The 27,578-nt window shown below is 34.0% G+C and overlaps 1 protein-coding gene across 1 annotated transcript in view; it reads right to left on the bottom strand.

Annotated features, from left to right (window-relative positions):
• Positions 1–27,578, bottom strand: part of Nup214 (nuclear pore complex protein Nup214) — an 82,883-nt gene that overhangs the window by 30,001 nt on the left and 25,304 nt on the right. Inside the window, exons 10-20 of the mRNA XM_089244839.1 lie at positions 24,477–24,600; positions 16,849–17,004; positions 15,575–15,665; positions 14,949–15,130; positions 13,039–13,349; positions 11,627–11,680; positions 9,813–9,962; positions 9,262–9,527; positions 8,708–8,878; positions 5,395–5,579; positions 4,995–5,134 (exon numbers count right to left, since the gene is read on the bottom strand). Of these exons, the coding sequence (XP_089100965.1) occupies positions 4,995–5,134; positions 5,395–5,579; positions 8,708–8,878; positions 9,262–9,527; positions 9,813–9,962; positions 11,627–11,680; positions 13,039–13,349; positions 14,949–15,130; positions 15,575–15,665; positions 16,849–17,004; positions 24,477–24,600 (1,830 nt within the window). The remainder of the gene's footprint in view (positions 1–4,994; positions 5,135–5,394; positions 5,580–8,707; positions 8,879–9,261; positions 9,528–9,812; positions 9,963–11,626; positions 11,681–13,038; positions 13,350–14,948; positions 15,131–15,574; positions 15,666–16,848; positions 17,005–24,476; positions 24,601–27,578) is intronic.

Genomic DNA, 27,578 nt, shown 5'->3' with positions numbered 1-27,578 from the left:
AGTGTAGATCAGAATTTTATATAGATGCTGTCAGAACCTAAATAGAGTATTTAGTAATTATAGACAATAATTATTTATTTATTTTATCTATTTTTAAATTAGTTATTTTATCTTCAATTAATTAATTTTTTTATTTCAATCGCACACAAGATTGTTACATAATTTTATACATTATATCAATTGAACCTGTTACCATTATATCAATTGAACCTGTTACCATTATATCAATTGAACCTGTTACCATTATATCAATTGAACCTGTTTAGTGGAAACATGTTCAACAGAAAAAACTCAGTCCCTCACGATTCCGTTGAAGATAGGTTTTACTGTACTAACTGGCAATTGAAATGTGTCAGCATTGTGCTGGAATCTCATTGTGAGGATCCAGGTTCGAACCCTGTTTGTGGCACAATGGTAGGCAGAGAAGTGTGTGCAAAGCCGAACAGTGAACAGTGCAAAACAAATTAATGAGGCAACAAAAAATTCAATATCTAAACACGATGCAGACACACGAAAAAACAAAGTAGTCCCATTGACGGTGTATAACAAATGCATGGGGGACAGAAAAATATAGCTATAAAAACACAAGTTTAAAAACGCCCACGTACGTTCAAGAATATGCTAAATAACTTTGTTCACTCTCTATACCATGCCCTTGTGTGGCATCTTGGTGACATCAGTGACTGTGGGAGAAAGTCTGAGTCATCACTGTTGTGAAATCTTCTGCATCCCTATGCCTATGCTTTGGCAACATTTCTTGGGACGGTGGTACCAGTTGCTCCCGTATTCGGTTTGATGGGGGGGGGGGGGTCGATCTGTTCTCCCGGCAGCTGGAAGTCATTTGTCATGAACTTACTCCAGGTTGTCCTCAAGAAATCTTGTGAGATCCTCACAGTCTTGGATGATCATAGGCCCCTTGCCACCACTCCTAGATTAATCCTAACCTCAGTTTCACCATGCGGAATCATCTTGTGTGGGGGCAGAGAGTTGTGTAATAGAGCAGTGTTGTCCATTGCTCTGCATAGGCATTTGTAGTGACATCTTTTTAAGCAACTGCTCCAGGTATGTCAAGAAATGGTGATGGTGTGAGAGCCAGTGAAATGGTGTTCCACTGCATTGAGAATAACCCTGGGCAGCACTAAGTCAATGGCCCTATCCTTCGTTTCCAAGTTATCCCAGAATCTCTGTCAATTTAACCACATCCTTCCACAAAAAGTTGCAGAAACCATCAGATGCGAAGCAACTCTAGCAGAAAGAACAAGTAGAATTATCTGTCATTCTACCTGTTGGTAGGATAACTATGATCAAATAAAAATTAGCACAAAAGAGTTATCAGTTCAGGAGTTGGTCAAGTTTATTAAATAAAAAAATTATTTAGAAATTCTTGTTCATTTTCCAGTTGAAATCTGGATGTATAGTCATGGCATGCATTGAAACACACAGGTCAGTGTGACTTCCAAAGTTAACGTTAGTGCTCCATGATGAACTTTTTGCCTAAAAAGTGCTCAGTGACTTTAAAGTTTGGGAACCACTTCCCAAACTTTAAGAGATATTGATATTCACACACACATATTCTTTTAATTGTTAGGGTTTCCGTATCTAACTCTAGTTATAAATGGCCATAATTATCACAAAAAATACTCTAGCTTGATGACCCCCAATCATGCCTTTTCTTTGGCCAGGGATCTCCAGACAACTTTGATGCCTTTGGGCAACTGGCTGGCCGATTTGGGGCTTTGGTCATAACATATATACACATCAATGTACTGTTAATGGACAGACAAACTCAGAGGGTTGTTAGTAGGCATCAAAAGGAACAAAAATTGTAACGGAACATGGTGTCACAAACCCCGTTGAGAGGATGAAAATCTCAAAAAATGCAAGCAGGTATTGATGTAGTGCTGGAACGACAAAAAGTACAATAATAACTACAAAAAGGTTTATTAGATTAATTATTACAAGAGTTGTTGGAAATGTTGGCCACTGACGTAATTGCACAGTCCACCAATGATATAAAAACAATTCCTGGACAAGCTCCAAGATGCCAGATATGCTTTCGATGTCTGCCGCAGAGACGACAATCTGTGGTTTGTGACCACGTTCCATTGCAATTTTTGTTTTTCTGGATGTCTACTAACACTCAGAGTTTGTCAGTTCATTAACAGAACACCCTGTATTTAATTCCAACTTGACAAAAACTGTTATGGATGTCACAAAATGTCTAGCGTAAGTACAGCAAAAGTTCGTTTTTACAAGGGTCATGGTTACAGTCATGGGGAAGATCATAATAACAAACTTTTGGTTAAAAACAAATTTCATTTTTGCTCTGTCAGATTATAAATTATATTAATTCCTATTTGTCAGTATTATTATTGTCTTTTAGACTTTTTTTTTGTTCTAATATGTGTGATCAAATAGGATTGTCATAAAATTGATTTTCACGCTAAAAACAGTTGATTCACTCTAAAACTTTTTGCACATAATTCTATGTATTCAAAATAATTTAAATAACTGACTGACCAATTAAAATTCTCACTGCATACTTAATGAGTTAGAAGTAACATATATATATATTCAAAATAATTTAAATAACTGACTGACCAATTTAAATAACTGACTGACCAATTAAAATCTCACTGCACGCTTAATGAGTTAGCTTCATGGACTAGTTAACATTTCTCTGCTAGTTGGAAAGTTTTCTTAGATCAAAATAGATAACTAATTGTGCTAAGTACCTTAAACTGCATGTTCTGGTCAAATAAACCCTGGCAGGGACTAACATCTAAGTCACTGGGAGAGACAAAAGTTAATAAAACCATCAACAAACCATCTATACCGATGATGCCCAAAATTAAGAAAGCTAGCAAAGTGGGGGTTAAAATTTGACTTTTCCGCATGCATTATTAGATAGCAATACCTCTGAGAGTAATGTTTATAATGAAGCATGTGCAAATATAAGTGGAAGTAATCCCTCATTAGAAATACATTTAATTTTTGAAAAGAGAGCATTTTTGAGAATATTGGCGACACATCAGAGAAAGCTTTCAAATACAAATACAACGCCACAACAGGAAACTGCCCAACGAGGTGGCTAACTTAAGAACATCATGGATCCCTGAGCCATTTTTTGGAGGCCCTACCTACTACTGCTACACCACACATGCACCCTGCCCACACACCCCCCACGGAACCCCCGACGAATCGGTACATGCAGGAATGTGCGTGTACGTGTAAAGAAACCTGAGGTGGTTTTTTTCTGTTTCTCTGTAATGCTTGTTACGTGTAGTGCTGCCATCTGCCACCAGTTTTTCTAACTATGAGTGAAGTGTTATGATTGAATGATTTATCGTTTGTAGGACTGTTGCTCTCTGTGGCGAGACTTTCTAACGGGGAGATCGGCTCGCATTTGCGCCTTGAAGTTGGGAACCACAGAAAACCAACTTCAGCCGACCACCACTGTGGGGTTCGAACCCGGATCCTCGCATCGCGAGTCCGTCACTATAACCACTCGACCACCACAGCAGCAATATGTATTTGTATATTTAACATTAGATCTTAGATAAACACTCTTTAAAGCGAGATAGCAAGATTTTCATTATAACAGACTTCTTTACATGTAGATGGGAGGTTAAAAATTTGAAAAAAAAAATTAATCGGTAACTCATTATTATTATAAATGCCTTCAGTTAATGGGTAAGTAAATCATTCACGTGTTATGCTCAGTCCATACATGCAAAAAAAACTTTTATTCATTATCAACTGAAAACAGTAAAATTTACTGAGAAACTGCATTTCAACTGCAATATTCGGGGGGGGGGGGGGAAGCTAGAATCCCCCAGATGAGATATAGCCACAAATCTGCAAAATTTTTTCCAAAAGTAGTCGAAACATGCTCCATCGAGATGAAAAATATATCTCAATTTCTTTTAGTAAATTTACAAGTGCAATTTGCATGTGAGTAACATAAGACATATCAAAGAAATTTAATGCATAACTTTACAATTGAACTTAAATCTCCATGCTTTAAAAGTGAAATATAATCTAGGTAAGTGAATAAGCTATTCACTGATAGATGGGAGAGATAATGATAGGAAAGAAATAGAGAAAAAACATTTAATCTGAAATCAAAGTCAAGAAAAATATATTTTAGAAGAATGGGGAGGGGAGAAAGAAAAAAAAAATTATCCTGCGCGCACATACCTTCAAGTTTTGGAAGATTGTACATTCACCAAAGCTGAATAATATTAATGAACAATCTAATACAACATACCTTGCAAACCTTTAAAGTTGCTGATGCACAGCGACCAGACAGATTTAATACATAAAATTTATATTTCCTTAGTGTAAGAATATCAGCAGTAGAAAATAAGCTTGTTTTACAAGACAAGATTTATAACAAATAATAATTAATATTTATAACAAGTCTGAAGTTAATTTTACACTTTAGAAACATTCACAATTATGATGTACTCACTCTGGAAAATTATTATATCTAATGTATTTTAACGTGCATAAGAAATTATTTTTTGCCAGAAATTAGGCCCCACAAATTATACACATATAGTATTATAGATATATCTTTTCAACTGTTTCCAAATTGTAAGCCCAAAAATCAGGGGATTCCTTACATTGTAAAATGATATATGCAAGAAAGTTTTGATTTGCAAAACTTTTAAAATACCTAATGCAGAAGTAATCTTGATTATGTATTTTAGAATGCATTAGAAAAAAAGTCTGGCTATATAATAAATTTACTAATAAATATACTATAAAATGTTTGGGAAAAGTTCTTTTACAGAAAAGAACCAGAAAAATGCCCCCCAATAAGCATATCGGTTACATTCGAGCAATTGTAACCAATGGGTTTATTAGTTGATTTCTTTTTTTCAATTTTTGTAAAAGATCTTTTATCAAACTTTTATGGTGTAATCCTGAACTAATTAAGGGATAGAAAATCTGGCAAAATGAAAAAAGGCAAAATGAGTTGACTCTACCTCAGGGATTTTTGTAATGGCAGAAAATGCTGGTACTTTTGATGCATCACCTCCTCCTTCAACAACTTTATGAATTTCGCCTGATTTTTTCCGATTTCTCAGTGAGGACATCGACAGCAAGCGTGATTGTGAAGGATCACCTGCTCGATAGAATTTTTTTTTTAGAATTTTGATAGGAATGATATAAAATGATATTGAAGAGTCATAGAAATATATTGAAATTGTAAAATTCTGGGATAAAGCACAATAAACGACAGAAAAATACAAAACTGGCTTAATGAGAAGGGGGAATATGACAAGCAATGATATATGATGAATATGAATGAAAAGTGATTGACAAAACCAATGAATGAAAGAGGATGTGGTGATGATGCATATATTTGAAGTTAACATAACTTACTTATCACAGTTGGCCTAACACATGTGACTTTGTGGTTTGCAAGAGCATCTCTAAGAGCAGATTGTACTGACACTGATAACTTTTTCCTCTCTGGTTGAACTTGAGAAATGTTTAGAGCAGATGCATTGGGTGATTTATCCTGTAGTAGCACATCTGCTAGCTTCTCGAGATCATTTTCAGATGCTCTAAAAATGAAGGGAAAAAAAGATCTGTTGGTAAATGAATGAAAATTTTACAATAATAAATACAAGAATGCTATATACATGAAAGTGAAAAATTCTCCTTTAGATATTCAACTTTATGTTAAGTATATTTTTCTATGACCATCTATTGCACAGAACATTTTCTATGACTCTGAATATTTCTGAACTTCAGAGCAATATAAGCTGGAAATATAGTATTTTACACAAGTACGTTATTTTAGAATAACACAAAAAGAACAACTACAATAATATCCTGAGTATAATCTGCAGATAACTTTTTTTTCCAAACTGTCCATAGCCCTAATCTATCGATTATACATTAAAAACATCAGAATTTTTAAATGCAATTATAAGCCGTTGAATACCATCACTAGAAAATATTATATTTTTGAGACTGGAATAACAATAAATATAAAATTTTTTTAAAAAGAAAAACAATAGATGATACATTTTTGCAAGTAGAATTTGCACATGTAGAATATGAGATGCCATTTCCTCTTTTAGTAGAGAAATTTGTATGAGCAGATTGTGATCTTGCGGATAATATGCAAGAAATTCAGGTAATAATACACTGAAGAGCCAAAAAAACTGGTAACCTGCCTAATATCGTGTAGGGCCCCCGCGAGCCCGCAGAAGTGCCGCAACACGACGTGACATGGACTCGACTAATGTCTGAAGTAGTGCTGGAGGTAATTGACACCATGTATCCTGCAGGGCTGTCCATAAATCCGTAGGAGTAAGAGTGGGTGGAGATCTCTTCTGAACAGCACGTTGCAAGGCATCCCAGATATGTTCAATAATGTTCATGTCTGGGGATTTTGGTGGCCAGCGGAAGTGTCTAAAGTCAGAAGAGTGTTCCTGGAGCCACTTTGTAGCAATTCTGTACGTGTGGGGTGTCCCATTGTCCTGCTGAAATTGTCCAAGTCCGTCGGAATGCACAATGGACATGAATGGGTGCAGGTGATCAGACAGGATGCTTACGTACCTGTCAGAGTCATATCTAGACATATCAGGGGTTTCATATCGCGCCAACTGCACATGCCCCATACCATCACAGAGCCTCCACCAGCTTAAACAGTCCCCTGTTGACATGTAGGGTCCATGGATTCATGAGGTTGTCTCCATACCCATACATGTCCATCAGCTCGAAGCAATTGGAACTGAGACTCATCAGATCAGGCAACGTGTTTCCAGTCCTCAACAGTCCAATGTCTGTGTTATCGGGCCCAGGCTAGGCGTAAAGCTTTGTGTCGTGCAGTCATCGAGGGTACACGAGTGGGCCTTCGGCTCCGAAAGCCCATATCGATGATGTTTCGTTGAATGGTTCGCGTGCTGACACTTGTTGATGGCCCATCATTGAAATCTGCAGTAATTTACGGAAGGGTTGCACGTCTGTCACGTTTAATGATTCTCGTCAGTCGTCCCGTTCTTGCACGATCTTTTTCCGGCCGCAGCGATGTCGTAGATTTAATTTTTTACCGGATTGCTGATATTCACGGTACACTCGTGAAATGGTCGTACGTGAAAATCCAAATTTCATCGCTACCTCGGAGATGCTATGTCCCATCTCTCGTGCGCTGACTATAACACCAAGTTCAAACTCACTTAAATCTCGATAACCTGCCATTGTAGCAGCAGTAACCGATCTAACAACTATGCCAGACACTAGTTGTGTTATATAGGTGTTGCCGACCGCAGCGCTGTATTCTGATTGGTTCCATATCTCTTTATTTGCATACGCATGCCTTCACCAGTATTTTCGGCTCTTCAGTTTACTACTGCAAGCATAGCATGATCCTAGTAGCTACCTACGCCTTCAGGCCCAGATCTCTGCAGATGCGTGTGATGTAAGTTCGAAGCGTATCAAATATTATAATTTATTTCGTCAGTGTTGCGTTCTTGTAATGAGTACACAATTTTTATTTTATTTATTCAAATTACAATACTTCCATTCACTATGGCGACACTTTCCTGAAAAACAACTCCCAATTCATGAAAATGGTAAGTCATCATTATGTCAGAAACCTGGCTGATCAACATAACTACACAACTGTACACAGCAACAAAAGATGGTGAGAGAAGATTCCAGTATAATTACTAGAGCCCATAAGTTTAGGCACTAAAAATGGTTGAAATAGGCAGGCAAAAAGGCACTAAAAATGCCTAAAATATATACTAAAAAAGGCATTTATTATTTTTGGAAGGAGGAAAAAATAACTAAAAACAAATATAGGGTCCAAAAACTAGCTTTAAAATTGGTTCCACTTAATTCGTCCATTGTTTTCATTATAGTTTATAATAACTGCATTGTTATCCAAGTTAGATTTATTTCAAGCTCAAGATAAAATGTTAGTAGACCTCAGGATTAGGTCAATTCCAGGGACACCATTACCAGACGTGAAGCCGGTAGAGAAAATGTCTGTGGGGCTCCCTTGAGCTGGGAAATAATTATGGTTTATTTTTATTTTTTTTACATTATATTTGAAATAACCATTATTTCTATAATAATCATTATCAAAAATTTGTAATTTCCCCCCGCTTTTCTAACTTAGGCTGGTTCATGTGAAACAACTGATTACATCCAATTACTTGAAAAACATAACCCCCAACTAACAGCTGATTTGCGAGAAAGTATTACCACTAAACCATACATGTACATCGTCCATATTCCTCTGCGGAACCTCTAACAAATTGGTACATGTTGGAATGCGCGTGTATGTGTAGTGAAACCTGTCGTGAAGTTTGTTTCTGTGTAATGCTTGTAATTTGTAGTGCTGCCATCTGCCACCAGTTTTTTGTAACTATGAGTGAAGTGTAATGATTGAATAGTTGTATCATTATAGGCCTGTTGCTCTCTGTGGTGAGACTTTCCAATGGGGAGATCGGTTTGCATTTGCACCTCAAAGTTGGGATGGAAAAGTATTAGAGAGAGAGAGAGGGTGTCCTAACCACATCTCCATATTACAATATCCATGCTCTCTTTGCTTTAGTAATTAAATAGTACATTAGATGAAATTAGCATTTAGATTATCGATGCTTTAGTGAGCATTGGCGTTTAGACCATAGTTGTATGAAATTACGGTACTTAAAAATTGTAATAATTGACTTACATATTTCCACTCGATGAAAGCAGAAGTCGGTTTCTGGATAAATTGTTCAGTTTCATACTCTGAAATTTTTCAGTAAGATTATTTAAACGTCCTTGGAAATTATGGATGACTTTCTGGTGATTAACTATTGTTTGGTATATCGCTTGAGTTGATGGAATTCTCTGTGATATTCTATGGGGAAAAATAAAAATTAGCATAAACTTAATGAAAAACTTAGAATCCTCATCATAATTTTTATTATTAGCATTAACAACAATTTATATCAGGTTTTGTGTATGCACAAATGGAAATATTGTACATTGTGCTGTAACTTTGATAAATGACTTAATGCATGTCTTTAATTAACAAAGAAAATAAATTAGTTTGGAGCAAACAAAAATCAAAGAATACTTTAATACAATTATATATTAATTAGTTTATAATAAATTGATCAATTTGATTATGGAAGCAGACATGGGCCACCAAAGATTTTGATTCCTTCACTCTTCAATTAATTTTTAATTTTAATAACTATTGAAAAAAAAACCCTTTCTAATTCTCATCAATATACACACTTTTTAACTTCATTCTTTCGCTCCACAATTTCTAAATAATCCTGGTCCATTTTTTTATGTAATTCTTGGAGCTGTGTGTGAATGTATTGGTACAGTTGTTGGATTTTCTGCATTTTTTTTGCTGTGACCGGATCGAGAACCCTATCTTTGAGCATGCAGACGTAGGCAGGATCATTTCGTCGTTGATTTTTTGAATCAGCATCTCCGATCATTGCAAAACACTCCAGGGAACCTGTTTTCAATGCTTGAATGTCCATGCCAAGAGACTGAAAAAAAGAAATTTTCATATTTTTTACTCATAATGTAAATGAAATAACTCATCATATTTAATGGTAGTGCTATTGGAATCGAGCCATAGGTATGACAGATTGCACTTAACAATTCATGAGAATATTTTAATGTTTTTTGTTAATCTTAACTTTGAGACATGTTCAATGAAATTAATATTGCTAATTACAAATATATATGAATGGTGAGAAAACTGATAAAAACAGATAATATTAGTGACATCAAATAAAATATTAAAAATAGTGTTTGACAAAAGAAAATACCATCATTGTTTCTGTCATATCTTTCTGGTAATCTGTGAGCAACAGAGTCTTTCTTTTTATGTCTGCCATTTCCTCTTTGCTACCAATCGACACATGTGAGTTCATTGAAAGATTTTTAAGTTTCTGAATTTCGACCTCAAATTTCTGGATCTACAATATATAAAAGCAATAATAAAACCATTTTTATATTGAATGTAGTATTTATATGTATATGCAATGCATGTTTTGTATTTAAAACAAAGCAAAAATACTCCATGGCTACTAAAAATTCCCCAATTTACAAAAATAGTTTCCGCTCATAAAAATTGTTGAAATCTCTCCTTAATCATAGAAATGTATATATATCTTTACAGATTAATTCTATTTCTATCAAGAGGTTTATTTTTCTTATTTTTTTGTGGCAAAAAAAATTGAAACTAAATATTTTGTTCATTATTCAACCATATTTCTGACAGAAGATGGGAATCACTTTTCTTAACATCATCAATACTGTAGATATGAATTTATAATCAGTAATAAATTTATTTGAACTCTGCTAATAAAGATTTTTGTTCCAACATTTTTCTACCCTGGTTAACGAATATGGATTCAGCTAATGAACATTTTAGTTGATATGGATGCATGCTCTATCATAACACAATCAACCTCTTTGGGAAAGGGTTGAGTGGTCCAAGAGTGAATATGATGGAAGATATGAAAACAAAAACTGGAGAAATTCTTGAATGTTTAGTGTCTGCTAGTGTGTTTGTAAGAATCATTATTTTTTATCAAAAATGATTGGGAGTGATGTGAAAGCAATTGGATCAGCAGAATTGGAATGAGGCTATCATAGTGTGTAAACGTAGGCAAGTTGAATTCAAGCCATAGAAAGGGTAAGACCAGGGCCGGAAAAAACACAAAAAAATCTAGGTGCGAGAAAAAAATTTCAGGCACCAAAAAATTTTACCCAAAGAAAAAGGTCCAAAACTATGCTTCTTTTGACTCTTTCATGTTGACAGATATACTGCTATAAATTACATACATTTTGTGCTGCACTCAGCCTGCAATTTCGTATAACTACACAAAGAAAAATTTAGGCACCAATATCAATTTTTTAAGTGTCATAGCAAACTGGTGCCTGGGAATTCTCCAGCTTTGGTAGACATCTTTTTTTTTTTTTCACTTCGTTCAGTCTGAATTAGGAATAATTAATATAAGAAAAATTTTAAAAAGTGTAAAATATTATTTGATGACTGAAAAATTAGAGAAAAAAGTTTCATGCTATGTAAATTTAATTAAATCTGCAACCAGAAAAATGTGAAGTTGTATGTGTTTTTTGGAGCCTGGCCAAACTGCAATTAAATTTAGGACCTGGTGGCAGTGCCGGCACCAAGAGTGTCTGGAATATTACACAAAAAATTCCCAATTCACCCTTTAACACAAGGATTTTCAAAAGTTTTACATTTACTGCATGAATTATTATACTTGGGATATATACACGGATAAAATAACAATATAATGTTAATAACAATATAGTAATTACATGTAATTAAAGTTGTGTAGCGCATAAATGGAATATTTTAACTTCAAAAAAGAATAAGGAGTAATTGAGACTGGAAAAAAGGTAGAATAAACAGGGTTCCACTGCAAATAAGTGATGTCAAGAATTTTCGAAAAATATGATTTCCTGTTTCCGATGGCTTCAAAATGTTGGGAATTTGGAAACCCTACTCTCAATAAGGTGAGAAGAATAACGTCATGAATAGTAGGCTTATAAACTTATAATTATTATCATGAAATAATTATAGAAAATATCAAAGTATCTACTAAAATACCTCTACTGAAACCGCCAATAGACAAGCCTCCTGCTCTACATCCTCTGCACCTTCCTAGTAATTGAAATATAAATTTTAAATAAAACATAAATATGTTGGTTTTTTTTTTTTCATAACAAAACATGGATCACACACCAGTATGAACCCTGACATAACTCAGATTTAAATAATTTTTAAGAAGTTCTTGTGTGTATATTTGTAGTAATTGCAACCCTGATCCTTGAATTTTTTAATAGAAAAATGTCTGTTTTATTTAATTTATTAAATTAGGGTCCAGCTTTATATGACACAATTAGTATAGCACTTTGAGTAACATCAACTTGGTTTTTACATTGGTGCAAGAACCTGAAAAGTCATACTACACCAGATTTTTATATTCTTATATTATGAATATGACAGTAGACTCTCAATAATCTGTCCGTGCACCAGTCCAGCCCATCCAGTAATTCAGCATTTTATAGGTGGATTTTCTTGGAGCACAGAAGAGAAATGCATGTCTTTATGCAGTTCATATTATCTACATAAACTTTTTCAATTGAATTCCCGTAATTCATGATTTTGGTAATCTGGCACATCCTTGTCTGATACGTCCTGGATTATCAAGAGCATACTGTAATTTTGTTTTTTTCAAATTGATATATGGACTATCAGTCAAACAACAGACTCTTGTATGATTCCCACATCATTATTCAGAGATGTTATCACTGCATATTTTAAATGATTCTGAAGTTCTCTTGAAGCCCAAGAAAGTTTGCTGCCTTCATAGGTGGCATGTCTCGCATTTTGAAAGTCTACCTTTGATAATGGGCAAAACTTTCATGTTTTAAATAGTACTGCCAATAATTAATTATTGTTTACTATTAAAGGGTCCTTTTAACATGGTAAAAAATTAAAAATATAAGAAATATGTAAAACTTTATACTGACATAGAATAGCATATACAATCAAAAATGTGTAAAAAAATTGAAACATGTCAATGGTTAAGTAGTAATTTTAATATATTTCTACTACAGCATAGTTCTTCACTGTTAAAAGGTATGAGACCCTTTACATACCATGATCATAAAATTAAAAATAAATTCACAGTTACACTTTGATTAATACTAGATGAAAACCTGCAACAGAAAAGTCTCAATCTCAAAGACAACAAAATAAAATCAAGGCTTGTGAAATTTTGTGAATGAGCACAGTCTTACCTGCGATTTAGGATAATATGCAAGTTCGATACTAAATCAAAACACAAGAATGCATGTTATAAATTTTACCAGGTTCACAAGTACCTGGTGGACACAGCAGTCACTATTAAATAATTGCTGCATTTTTTTTACACAATAAAAATGATCATCTGTAAATTTTATGCCTTCTCTGACTAGAAAAAACAAATGAATATGAATCAGGTGAGATAGTTTTACCTCAATCCTAGATGGATTTGAAGGAGAGTCTCTAGATTGTATCTCCTGTAAAGACTTTGAAAGTATCAAGTCATTTTTGTTGACCATTGCATCAGACATTCCATCAGTTTTGGATGCTGGCAGAGGCTGTTGAACAACCGATGTAGATGCAACTAAATTTTGAGGAGCAACTTGACCAATATCTTTGTTCATGAATGCAGGTTGCTGGCCAGAAAGAAACGAGCCTGGTTGCTTGGGAGAGTTTGTAAATGGTTGAAATACAGGTAATGAAGGAGAACTACTCTGCACAACAGCTTGAGTGACTACTGGAACTGAATAAAAAATACCATTGTTAATTAAATACAAAACTGAATAAAAAGTTTAAGAAATTGTTCAGCATCAAATACTACGATGAAGTTCTCACAACTTTTTCTTTAAAATTTATTTCTCTCTTAAATATGTAAAAATTTGTGATTATTACATATTGCATTACTTCTACCTTATGAACATAAATGACAATATTTTGTGCATGCCTGCATGAAGGAATTGAACTCGCATTGCAAAATAACACAACATTGCTGTATTGAAAAATGACTGATTTTGCATTTAAATTGATTAGACATTTTATTTTTATTTAGATAAAAGTATCCAAAGAATATCAGAATATGTACCAGGATCTGCGTAAGTTATCCACGTCTATTTCCTTTGAACAGGGTTGGCAAGTTTTTGACGAATGACTGTCAAGTCAAAAACCTCAAATATTGCTTTTGAATATAAAAGTTCCCATTGAAATACACACATTGATTGTATGTAATATTTAAAGTGGTAATGTTATACAAAAAATAAATACTTAATATGATTGTAAAATAATTTTCTACTCTCTGGAGAATTATTTTGGACAATATACAATCGATGCTCAATATAACGACCGTCTTCTTTCCATTGAAAACAGACATTATATTGGGAGGGTCGTTATATCAAAAGAGAAACAGATACAAAAGTCATTGTCTGAAAACATTTGGGACTTATCCTACCAACTGGTATAGTGGAATGGTCACTATAACATGGGGTCATTATAACTAGCCTTGACTGTACGTTTTTTTTTGTTTTTTTTTTTAAATATACAATTTGAATAGCGCATAACATAAAAGCTGAAGGGAAAACTATAGACTGATTTGATGTTGCTCAATTCAAGAGGATTCTCAATCTTCCAGAATTTCTTTAACTGCTTATATATGTGCGTAGGTATAAACATCTGCTGCATTCTTTTCATAATAGATAGGTATTAACAAAGTTCTTTTATCCCATGTATGTAATGTTGATTCCTGTTATTATTTGATCATCTATATAATCACAATACTAAAGTGAAGAACCTAACCATGATCCCCTATCACACATATTTTGAATAAACAGTTCTCTTTCACTTAGGTCAGTAAGAGTATCGGTTACATTCGAGAGAATGCAAACAATACGCTTATTGGTTGTTTCTTCAAGTTTTGACAAGACCTTTTATCAATTTTTTACATGTAATCCTGGTCTTAGTAAATTGAACACAGGTAGTTTAGATGGAATGAAACTGTAAAATTATATATTATTTTTTCTGTTCTAGACTTTTTGTATGTGAAAAATTCAAAATTGCAAATTTATATATATATATTGTTTTAATTATGTAAAAATTAATGTTTAGTTAACCAGTTAGTTTAAACCAGTTTTTGACTTCAAAAACTCAACCCTGACCTTGAATGTTATATGTATTGTTTTATGCTATGTTTATTTATATAAAATAAATGATTGGTAAATTTCAAATAAAATTCTGCATGTTAATCATGGAAAAAAAAACATATTTGAATTAGATCATAATATTTCACAAAAGAAAATAGTAGAGTTATGGTAAAATACCAAAACCCATATAAAGAGCAATAAAAACTCACCGAATACACCTGATTGTTGCACCACAACATTTTGTGGTGTTTGCTGAAAACTTATGGATGAAAATGGTGGTAATGAAGTATTTGACTTCATTGCAATTGGTGGCACAGGCGATTGTTTTTGTAGACCAGGTGCTGATACTTGGAAGGATGGAAAAACTGGCCCTGAAGATGGCTTCAGTAAGCTGGAAGACCCGTAATAATATTTTTCATATAAACATATTCTTAACTACAAAGTGCATATGTCAATTTCAATGAAGTGTCATTTCTTCAGCATGCTTCACTAAAATAATTACCATTATAAAGTTCTCATTAATTTTTCCAACATAGATTTGAAATGAAATAACATTGAGCAAAACCAATCTCAAGAATGATTTTTTTTTACGAAATTATATTGTCGTGTAGTTTCCTTTATTTGCTATTGAGCAACAGCAACAATTCACTTGAACTCTAACCTGAACATCACGAACATTCAGAGGAATATTTCAGAAAACAATAATGAAAACAAAATATTCCTTGTTAATCTTAGAGAGTATGGAGTTGATGATAATCAATTCTCAGTACTGTTTCTGAGTCTTGTCACAATATCAATAACTTGAAATCATATGCATAAAATAATTTTTCTTTACCTAGGAGGAGTTGCAGGTGCCATTTGTTGCATCTGAATTGGCTGAATCTGAGTAGGCCCACTCTGTCTTGCAGTTACACCAAGATTAGCTCCTTCGCAAAAAAATAAATAATTTTTGGAAAAATAGTATAGAATTAAGCCTAACTTCAAACAGAATTCACTTATGACGAATGGGGAAATAAAATGATAGTCTATCATAAAATTTAACAGAAATTTAAGGAAGCAAATCTATTCTACAATAAGCTGCATAGTTGTATTTTCTTTCACTTTATTTAACCATCTTTCACTTTTGTTCATCCTATATCCTTCTACTGGATTTTGGAAGATCACTACTGTAACATTATCAAAAATGCCAACAGAAAAAACAGTGAAAATATAAACAATATTGAACAGTAACTTTCATAGAATAAAATAAAATATAATCTAACCCTGTTAAAACTTTGCCCCCCCCCCTCCCGATTTTTCATCTATCTCATTTAGTGGCAAAAATTTGGAGGGGGAATTGACATATTATGGCCAAAGCCTGAAATAGGCTATTTTTGTGAATTGGTTGGCTATTTCATGTATTAGGCAATTTTGCTGTCAATTGACCAGAGAATGTCTGATCTTTTCTTGATTTTCTGATCTTGGCCAGCCAGCTCGTGAAATTACATAGGATAATCAGCCAAAGTCAGAAGAAAAAGCCATGATATTACATTTATTATCATCACTTTGTTGCAACAAGGTGAACTTGTAGCAACAAGTAGATTTGGCGCCTACCGAATCAGAAGAATGTTACAGAAGGATAATGACCTTCACTGATAAGAAGACGACAAATGGAATATTATTGTCACAATATAGAAAAATTTTTCTTACCAAGTGCACATCACCATCAAACAGAAGAAATAGGTGTGCCACCTACTGGACTATCTTACATTAGCAATCAAATTTTGGCTAGGGATCTCCGGTCACTTCATGGAATAAATAGCCAAAGTAGAAAAAACCCACTATAGTCATTTCGAGTGATCAGACTTCTGCCACACCTCTTGGAACATTTGCAAACTGACTAGACTCCAAGGTTTTGGCTGTGTAACATATATGGTCTATACTATATAGGGTGTATGCTATCGACAGTGCTCGTGTAATGCTATATAAATCGATGCACAACTTTATATAAAATTGCTAATGACTTAGTTGTGGTTGATTTAGTTGATGCTAAAAATGTCACAGTGACATTTTTTTAACAGTCATTCAAAATATGAGATGGTAAAGATATACCTTACGGTTTTCACATACCTTTGGGCTTTCTTTCTCCATCTCTACTGATTGGCTCTGATGGATACACAATATTCGCTGTTCCTGGAAAGGTATTGAGCATGTGAAAAGGGCAGAGAAGTCCACAGGTTGACAGGATGAAAAATATTGGCATTGGAGGATGCGACTCGGTTTCACCTATAGAAAAAAATAATGAACCTTCTGAATTAATAGAAAATGTAACAAACCATTTGAGTCATGAAATATGGAATTTCATAATACACTTCATTACTTCATTCAATGCATTCACATACATTTTCATTGAATTGAAATATTGTCTTCACCTATTATGATGACTGATGTTCAATGAAATTTTTTTTTTTTTACAAATATTTTACAAAAAATATTTGTAACTTCTGTGCTACTAAAACATTTAATCGAGGAAATTCACTACACAAGAAACAACTCTTCAACTATGATTATTTGCTATTCTATTGCACACAATAAGAGCATGCATGTTTTTGAGGTTGAAAAAGTTTTTCGAACGATGCCTGGGAAATTTATGAAAATTTTTAACTGGTTAATCCATAACTCAATTTAATAGATTAATCAGTTGATTAATCATACATTTTTTATCAAACATTTTCCATGCAGGGTGCATAGGTAACAGGGCCTATGGCATTTTACTGGCGAACTATGTTGGTCCTAAACAAAGGCATACTTCCAATTAGAAAAAGCATCCAAATAACAAGTACTTTTCAGATATGTCATTATTGTTCCAAGGGGTTGTATAATTACAATAAAATCTCCTAACAATGGCCCTAATGGGAACGTGAAAATGTGGCTGCTATTGGGAGAGGTAGTTTTATTTCTATAAGAAAAATAACAACTTAAATTTGCAATCCACGTACATAGAATGTGAAATAACATTTCATTCTGTAACTGATTACAATAGTTACTGTATATAATGGATTATATTAAAATACAGGGTGATCAGCAAATAAGCTCTTATTTCAAAATTAAATATCTCTACAACAAAGATCAATAGAATTATGCAGTAAATGGTACGTTTATTAGAAAAACTGTAAGAATGTTGTACAGAAATTTTGAAAATTAATTTTTTTTTAAATTTTTCAAAATTAAAAAAAAAAAAAAACAAAACTGGAGATTTTGGGGTTCCGAAAATCCTCATTTGTGTGAAGAGAAACCACTGCATTTGCCTAAAGTTAGTGCATGGGCTGTGGTATGCGCCAGAGGCATTATCGCCCCCCCCCCCTTCTTCGTGTGAGAAACGATTACTACTGAACGTTATGTTACAATTTTGGAACAATTTGTCAGCACACATGGCGCATACCGCAGCCCATGCAGGAACTTTAGGCGAATGCAGCAGTTTCTCTTCACACAAATGAGAATTTTCGGAACCCCAAAATCTCCCGTTTTTTTTTTTAATTTTAAAAAATTAAAAAAAACAACTAAATTTTCGAAATTTCTGTACAACATTCTTACAGTTTTGCTAATAAACGTACCGTTTACCGCATAATTCTATTAATCTTTGTTGTAGATATATTTAATTTTGAAATAAGGGCTTATTCGCTGATCACACTGTATATGATAATATTTTTATAATATTATAATAACTGCTTAATCGATCTATAACACTATTATGACATTCTGAAATTCAAGCTTGCAGTGCTCAGGTAGTGCACAGCAAGCAGGAAAAACTGATATGGACCAAGACTGTGTATCAGCAACACCAAATAGTTCTTTCTTCACACTGGACCTTCAACTAGACCAGTGTTCCCCAAAGTGGGCAATATTCCTCCCCCCCCCCCCCCCGTGGCTGTTGTTAGGTTTAAACAACAGTATACATAAAGTTTAAGTATACAGTAAAACCGTTAGAGGTTTTACTGTAATGTTTCGAATAGAATAGGTATATAACTTAATGATGAGGCACTTTGATATTACAATGTTTCATTTTCAAACACTAATTTATTAAAATTGAAACAAAATATTAATTATAATTTGCGATTTTGAATTTGAGGTACAAAATGTCTAGAATAGATATATAATTAATAGTATGGTTCATTTTCACCCCGTAGCATCCGATAACATGTAACTAATTTTGTGCATTTTTCTACACCTAAACGATTTCTAAGTTTTGAATGGACAAATCCAAAGTTAGAAAATACTCTTTCAATGGAGGCTGAGCTGGCAGGACTGGACAGCAAAAGCATTGCTAGTTTTATGAGTTCAGATGCAGGCTCAGCTGAAAAAGCATTACATTTAGAAAGTCCTTTCCACCAAATCACAGGGTTTGTCATTCTTCCTGCTGCACTGAAATAAGAAGGTGGAAAAGGAGTTTCTTCCGCTTCATATCAAATTAGCAATGGCAGACAACCGTTAATTTTCTCTGTTGCCCATGTGCAAGTCAAATCACTTTGCACGTCAGTCAGTCCTTCACCTTTATATTTTGGGTGCAAATCATATGCCAAATAATGAAATGGTCTCAGAATCTGGTTCATCCTGTTTTGTATCTTTTCAATATGAGGCAGAAGAGCACTTTCTTTGAGAAGGCTTAGCCAATCACGGCATGAGTCAGCTATTGCAGCTGTATCTGTTTGAAGAATATCCAATGCAACCCTTATTGGCTTGAGTTGGAATGAAAGATCTTTACACTGTTTGTATAAATTATAATTGTTGATTAAAATAACAATTCCTTTGTCAATGTCATTTTCACGATCTTCTACTATTTTCTGAAAAAATGGCCTATTGTGTAAAAATGTTTCAAGACAAGTAAGTGTACTCTTCCATCGAGTATTACTAGGTAATTGGGGTTTTATTGACCCCATATGTTCATTAAGTCATCCCGAAGGCAAATGATGGTTTCTAAAGTATTTTTGTATTTTAACCACCTGTTTGAGCACAGCTTCAGGTGTTAGATCTTGTCCGAGTAAGTTGAGCCAATGAGAAGAGCACCCATATTCTATTAAATTTTGGTCAAAGATAATGAAACACAAAATTATAAATTTTCTAAATCAATTTAATTTTTTTTCGAGCAATCAGTTCGGTTTTCTTGAAAATAAGAATACTGAGATGGCAATTTTGACATTTTCAGCAAAAGTATATGAAAGTATTAACGAGAGCAAAAGAACCCTTGCTATTTCTTAGATTTAAAAAAAGCCTTTGATAGTGTCGATCATCCAATTCTTATGCATAAGTTATATTGTTCAGGTCTGAGAGGCAACACGTATCACTGGTTTAAAACTTCTGTCAAATAGAATGCAAGCAGTTAAAATATATGATACAATAGGTACATACAGGATTATTAAAACTGGCGTCCCACAGGGTTCTGTTCTTGGACCGATTTTATTTCTAATCTTTGTTAATGATATCAATAACCTGGATCTACATGGTGATTTGATTAGCTATGCCAATGACACAGCTATTGTTTTGTCAGAACAAACGTATACCATGCTGAAATCTGATACTGAAGAAGATTTAACAAAAATTAACACTTGGTTGAGGCATAATAAGTTAACCTTGAATCTCAACAAAACTAAATACATAAATTTTCAATTATACAATAGAGATATTGAAACACTTATAATTCGATGCCATCAGTTGGGATGTTCTGATGACCAATGTTTTTGTCCGATTGTCTAAAAACTGAAGAGTATAAATATTTAGGAGTCACTATAAACAAAAATTTGAAATGGAACTCTCATGCAACTGCGCTTAGTAACAAAATAAAATACATGAATGTTCGTTTATATTGCTTAAAAAATATTATATCTCCTCAATTTATTCATACACTTTATTTTGCTTGGTTCTACTCACTTATTCAGTATGCTATATGTGTTTGGGGAGGTGATTATGAGTCCAATTTAAATGTTTTAATAAGTGCTCTGAAAAAAACTATAAGTATTATTTCCTCTTGTAACCCTACACCATCTGCCTATAATTATAAATCAGACTATAGATTTAATATTGAAAAATTGTATATATACCATAGCTGCCAACTTTTGAAAATGAAAATTCGGGAGATTTTCGCGCACACCCGTATTTTATGCTAAAACCACTCCCTAATAAATACAATAGGGATTTTTCCAAATAAAATAGGGATTTTCCAAACATAAAAGTTGAAGCGTAGGGAATAAAATCCCTACTCAAAAACTGAAGTCAAATTAAAATAGAGATTTTACACACATGGAAGTTAAACCCTTGGGAATAAAATTCCTACGCAAAAAACAAGTGAAATTGGAGGCCAAAACTTCAATGCTGATCTAAAACAAAATATTGTGTTCAATCAGAAATGCTGTGAACAAACATTCTCCGCGAATGACCCCAAAATCATCGGAAGATGAAGGAAAACACCGTCAATTTTTGAAGAACACTGACTTTTTGTGACGCTTGATGTTTTTTTTTCATTTCACGAGTGATGATGGCAGTCTTTCCATGACCGATGTTTATGTCCGTAACACAACTTGTACAAAAAGGAAAAGTCGGCCCTCTTCTGGAACGTTTGATGAAAGGAAATTCAACGGAATAAGTATCTTTAAAATTGATTAAATATGTTTTTGCTTATCATTACTCATGCTTTGTTATATCGCACGTACGTAACTTCAACAAAAGAAATTTTGACCACATGTGCATCACCATAATATTCAATTATTATCCAGGACTATTGGCTGCTAAGCCATTTCCCTGCACGATAAGACAAACAACTTTCTTGTTACCATCAGGAGGGTTTGTAAAACTACCTTAAAAAGGGAATTTCCCCATTTACGACGTGTGACGTCATTTCGAAAGGGAAAAAAAAGAGGCTTCATGCCCCACAAGAAATTCCTTAAAGATTGTTTTCATAAGCGGGGATTTTTTTAATGAAGTAGGGAACTTTTAGGGACAATTAGGGATTTTCGTGATATTTGTAAAAATTCGGGAGATTTAAGAACTTTTCGGGAAATCGAGCGATGAAGATAAAATTCGGGAGATTCCCGAAAAATTCGGGAGACTTGGCAGCTATGATATACCGAAGTCTAATGTTTATTTATAAAAATCCTACTTGGTTTGAAATCAAGCAATGCCCAACAAACACACGTCTCCGTCGAGGTTTTCAATATAATATTATACAACCTAAAAAAACATTAACCCAAAAGCAATTCATATATTTGGCTCCATTATATTTTAATAACCTGCCAAATGAAATAAAATATGAAAATGAATTAAGAGCTTTCAAAAAATTAATTATCAATTATATTAATATTTTACTACAATAGGAAGGTACTTCTCGGCCCCCAGTATAGTGTTGTGTCACCTAGGCCTTTGAAATATTTGTCTATCTCTATACTTGTATTTTGCTTAGTACACTTGTTAGTAGCCTATATGAAAGTGTTTGCCACCACAGAAAAATTTATGTTTGTATACTCTGGACGGATCAAGCGATCCCTTGAGTAGAATACTATATTTATATATATTGTTTTTTTTTTCTTAATAAACTATTTCAATCTCATTAAGCAAAAGTTGCCTGGCTTTCTCCATTACATTCACATTATCAGTTACAACTGCCTTTACTTCACAAGAATATTTATCGTGGGCCAAACGTTTGGAATTGTCAATTATTTGCTTGTGGTAATCTGCATTTTTCATAATACCACCACACTCAACAGCTTCAAGAAAATAGGATTTACCTTCAGAATATATACATGTAGCTATGACTGGATCGTTATGAATATTGCTCCATCCATCTTCAATTAAAGTTACAGCTTTTCCACTGAGATTGTCTTTTGCAGTTTTCTCAACCTCTCTTGTAACTTCATCAAGCAATGACTGAGCCAAAGCTTTTCTACTTGGGGTATTATAACCAGGTCGCAAAGCAGAAACTAGATCTTTGAAACTTGAATGTTCAACAACACTGAATGGGATATTATTGGCATAAAAAAACTTTGCCACTAATAATTCAATTTTTTTAGTTGTAGCAGAATTTGATTTCACAATGAAGTCATCAATTTTTTGCTTTTTTTTTTAGTGAAAATTTCAGGTTCTGTTGATTCCAACAAAATAATAGGCTGTGAAGCAGTGGACTCTGTAGATGTTGATGTAGTTGCTTTTTGTACATCAGGTATTTGTTCAACATCATTGCCCCTTCCAATACACTGAGCTATATGGCTCTTCATCCTGTCCACACGATTACATCGCATAACTCCACAATTAATGCATTTTGCATATATCTTTCCATTTTTCTCTACTTTATCAAAATTTTGCCAGGCTATATGCTGTGGCCTTCCACCACGATTCATTATATTTTAAACTAATAATAGACTAAATATTTATGATTTCTTAGAAATTGGTTTCACTAAACATAAAAAAATATCAAATGAAATTTCTGAAATTGGTTTCCATATTAATTCTCACTACTTTACAATTCAAACAATAAATAGCAAAGTTGGACTTTTCTCTAGTACACTGGTCTTTGTCCTTTAAGGGCAGCTGGTGTCTTTATTGGATTATAAGACCATCTGCCCCTAGCATGATAATGCAGTCACTACTGTTGCTGCTTCTTGGTGAAGGAAAAAGAAAAACAAAACCCTGTGAGATAATATACCACTACATTTAGATCTGTGATGCAATCCCCATTCATGAATTTTCTAAAAATAGAACGTCAGAATGCATAGCCCAAGGTTAGAAAATGTGGTAAAAATTAGCCATTTCGATATTGTAATATAACTTAAGTAACTAAGATACTTTATATAAAAAATATGTATATTCAGGCTACTTTTATAAGGTCTTTTTGAAGGAGAAAAAACACTTATCATTTAAAAATATACCACCAAATGTAACCCAAGAATAGAAACTGTGGTAACAATGAAAAATTTTGACTAATAATGAACTAATTAATTTTTCAGGGGAAAAATTATTTTAGGATAATTTAGTATTTTGATTGCTGGATATATATATTCTAATGTTATGTACAATAAGAATATTGTTTTAAATATCTGGGATTGTCTAGATAATATAAATAACAGAAATCAACATTATATATAGCAAGCATGAAAGAACTTTTTAAACATGTATCTGTGGTAAAAAAAAAGTAGAGCAGATGATGATATGCAAATATATATATATTCATATATAAATAAACAGTTGAAGAAATTTTAGAAGGTTGAAACTATCTTGAATACATTACATATCCTTCCGTAGATTTATGCTATGCTCTACTCAAATTCTATATTTTACAAGTATATATACATGTATATAATTGTCCAAAATAATTATGTGGGGGGGGGGAGATTATTTTAAAATCACACATTATGTATTGCAGCATAGTCACTTTAAGCCTTACATGCAATCAATGTGCGTATTTTCAATGGGAATTTATATGTTGAAAAGCAGTATTTGAGGTATTTGAGTTTTTGACAGAGGTTTTTGACGTGACAGTTTAAACCGCCAAAAACTGACATGCGTCAAAAACCTGCCAACCCTGCTTGAAATGAAACTTTGAAGCATGTCAATGCAGCACTTCTAGATGCTACAATAGCTGAAAAAGCTACAATAGCAAATTAAATTTGAAAAAGAGGAGGGCAGTGGATATACACAAAAAATAACCTTATATGAGATCCAAACAAATTTTCAACAATAAAAATCAAATCTATTAATTAAACATGAAAACTTACTGATGATTACTTTCCTCTGAGCACAAAACATAACACCCATTCCTAATGGATAAGTTTCTTTGTATTTTATCATAGGAAGCTCTGCTCTTCCACCACCTTCCAAAGCCCATGATTTCCACATACTCTGGAAAATATTAAAAAAAAAAGTTGAAAATTTGCAAATAACTCCAACAAATAAATATTGAAAACACACCCGATAACTACATTGATCTTGTTCATATTTAGGAGCAGCACCAGCCCGACCCTCGAAGTGTGCAAATAGACATACCTTTCTGTATATGCAAGGAGTACTGCCCCCAATCTAGTATTGAAAGTCATTGAATGATAGCAGTGTAATTTACACTACTGTGCTCTACACTGTAACATGGTCAGTGACGGACTCACATCATAAGGACCTGGGTTAGCAACCCACAAGCGTTACAGTTATAGTCTGCAAAAAATGTTTTCTTGTGGTTCCCAACTTTAAGGTGTGAATGCGAGCTGATCTTCCCATCAAAAAGTCTGACCACAGAGAGCAACAGACCTGAAGCAATACAAATATTCAATCATTACACTTCACTCTCAGTTTGAAAAATCGATAGCAGAACTAAAAAAAATGCACACATCCAAATTGTTAGATACACATGTACACTTCTGGCACAACTCATTTTTCAGTAAATTACCCGTGGCAATAAACTGGACTTGTACTCGGTTTGAAATGAAAAACCATTCAGTAGTCTACTATGCTTACCATCTATTTGTGATGGGAGCAGTTTAAAGGTTAAGGATTATGTAACTGCATAAAGTAAAAATCCTCAAGGGGCAGAAAAATGGCATAAGCAGGAAAACAAATTAAAGACACTAAACCATAGTGGTAAAAACATAAGTGAGAATGCAGGACTTATCTTTGTGGAGGAAGAAAAGATTATGATAGGTTGGAGAGAAAGTGGGGGGGGGGGTTCAGTGAATCTCTGCCAGAGAAATTTTCAATATTATTACAGGAGCAATATCAATGACAAAAAAGAAGCAATTTTTGTAAGGATATAGTTGACCCCCCCCCCCCATTTGATTCTGGTGCTTTGATAAGTTTGGTGTTATATTGAAACACGAATAAACCCCTACATATGGAAGATTTGTTTACGGATAATTTGATTTATGACAATAAGCATGTTTGCATGCCAAACAGGGTTAGACCGAGTATGTTGGCGGGTAGAACGCAGGTGGATTTCTGATCTTGCATGGGATGAGAAAATGTTCACCCCACTCCCCTCCCTGCTACTTTTTTATCCAGAACTGAAACTGTTCATATATATGTTAGAATCAATCATGGTTCGTACTCTCCCAACGAAAAAAAATTCAAGGACTATTCAAGCACTTTTCAAAGTAAAACTTAAAAACTCAAGGACTTTTTTTACAAACGCATATTTTTCACATGAATAGGCGCATATTTAATTTTTATTAAAACTTTCAGAGAGATTACATTTCTACATTAATTCTGTAATTTTTTCTTTCATTAATTCTGTAATTATTTCTTTCATTAATTCTGTAATTTTTTCTTTCATTAATTCTGTAATTTTTTCTTTCATTAATTCTGTAATTTTTTCTTTCATTAATTCTGTAATTTTTTCTTTCATTAATTCTGTAATTTTTTCTTTCATTAATTCTGTAATTTTTTCTTTCATTAATTCTGGAAGGAATTATCTCTCATTAATTTAGGAATCATATCATCGATACAGACATTATTTCTTTCATTTATTGTTTTAAACTCCTTTAAACAACTATGGATGCCATTAGAGAATAACGTAGATGCGCCAACATTCAACGCGTCACGTGATCTTCCAAGGAATTATGCAGACCACAGACGTCATACCAGCGCCCGGCAAGGGGGGGGGGCAGCTGCCCCGGGTGGCAATTTTTAGGTGAACACTGTTATAAAATTATCGAATACCGAATTGGTGGGGGCGGCAAGACAATACAAAAATTCTAGTTATGGCCCTTTGTCATACTCCCTCCAGTAATATAAGCTCAATTTATTTCAGCGCCGATTCACCCATTGAAGCACAGCTAGCATTTTTGTCTGGCACACTCAGCAACCAATCTTGATAGAAGGGATTTCTTAGAAGCAATCAAAAGTACACACTTGCTACTCATTTTTTGTTTTCTTTCTTTAAAGAACCTTGTACAAGCGTAGAGATACGGGGGGGGGGGGGCAGCGTGAAAGGTGAAGTTGACTGATCTAATGTATATATGCATATATGAATTGGCATCATCATCGTGCCCCCAGAAATAATGACCATGCCCCCACAGACTGCCAAGTCAATCTCCGCCTATGGTTGACAGTAATCAGAGGAAGCTTCGCTCACTTACGGACCAAAAGGCTGAAATTATTTCGGCAAAAATTGTGAAACTTTTTTTTCTAAGATATTGATTTCTCAAGTCCTCCAGAAAAAATATCTAGTACAAAAGTTTAATGACTTCCAACGACTCCAAATACGTCTACACACGATCACAGGATACATGCTACCATAAAGCCGGGTTTTCCTAGAGAAGTGGGTTGTTGCAATACCTTCTGGAGCAGAAGGACTTCTACTCTAGGAGGAGGTATTGCTTGTTGGGGGCCAGAGCGTGCCGATTGAGCTGAAGAAAAAAAAACAATGATCGGAAGTTCATTTTGAACTCTAGCTTTTATTCCATAAAAGTTGCAAGAAAAAAAAACAAGATCATTTACGATCATATAAAAATAAATAAATAAAACGACCGACAAACAACAACCGGCAATCTCAGGGAGAAAAAAAACAATCCCGACATACACATGCGGAAAAAAACCAGCCTACAGTATAAAGCCGAGCTCCCGTGAGGGTGAGAGCACGCCGCCGGCGATTTACATATTGCGTCGGGCCGAGCGGTTCCACGTGCACAGAGAATAAAAAGGGAAAAAACATTCCAACATAGGTTTTTGGTGCCGCATGAACTGAACTGGATCATTTCGCGTCGACAGAAACATGTTACATAATCACACTACGCGTTTGTGTATTCCTACCGTGGCGCATCAGCTCTCTCACGGCCCTGGCATTAGCTACTCTGTCATCTGCATGCTCCGGTTTGAAGGGAAGCATCGAGCTC

Source organism: Pholcus phalangioides, unplaced genomic scaffold, assembly GCF_987345545.1.
Source record: "Pholcus phalangioides strain wild (caught in Gottingen) unplaced genomic scaffold, Ppha-v1.0 ptg000015l_1, whole genome shotgun sequence".
NCBI classification, from domain to species: domain Eukaryota; kingdom Metazoa; phylum Arthropoda; class Arachnida; order Araneae; family Pholcidae; genus Pholcus; species Pholcus phalangioides.
This window is presented reverse-complemented; position numbering and strand designations above follow the sequence as displayed.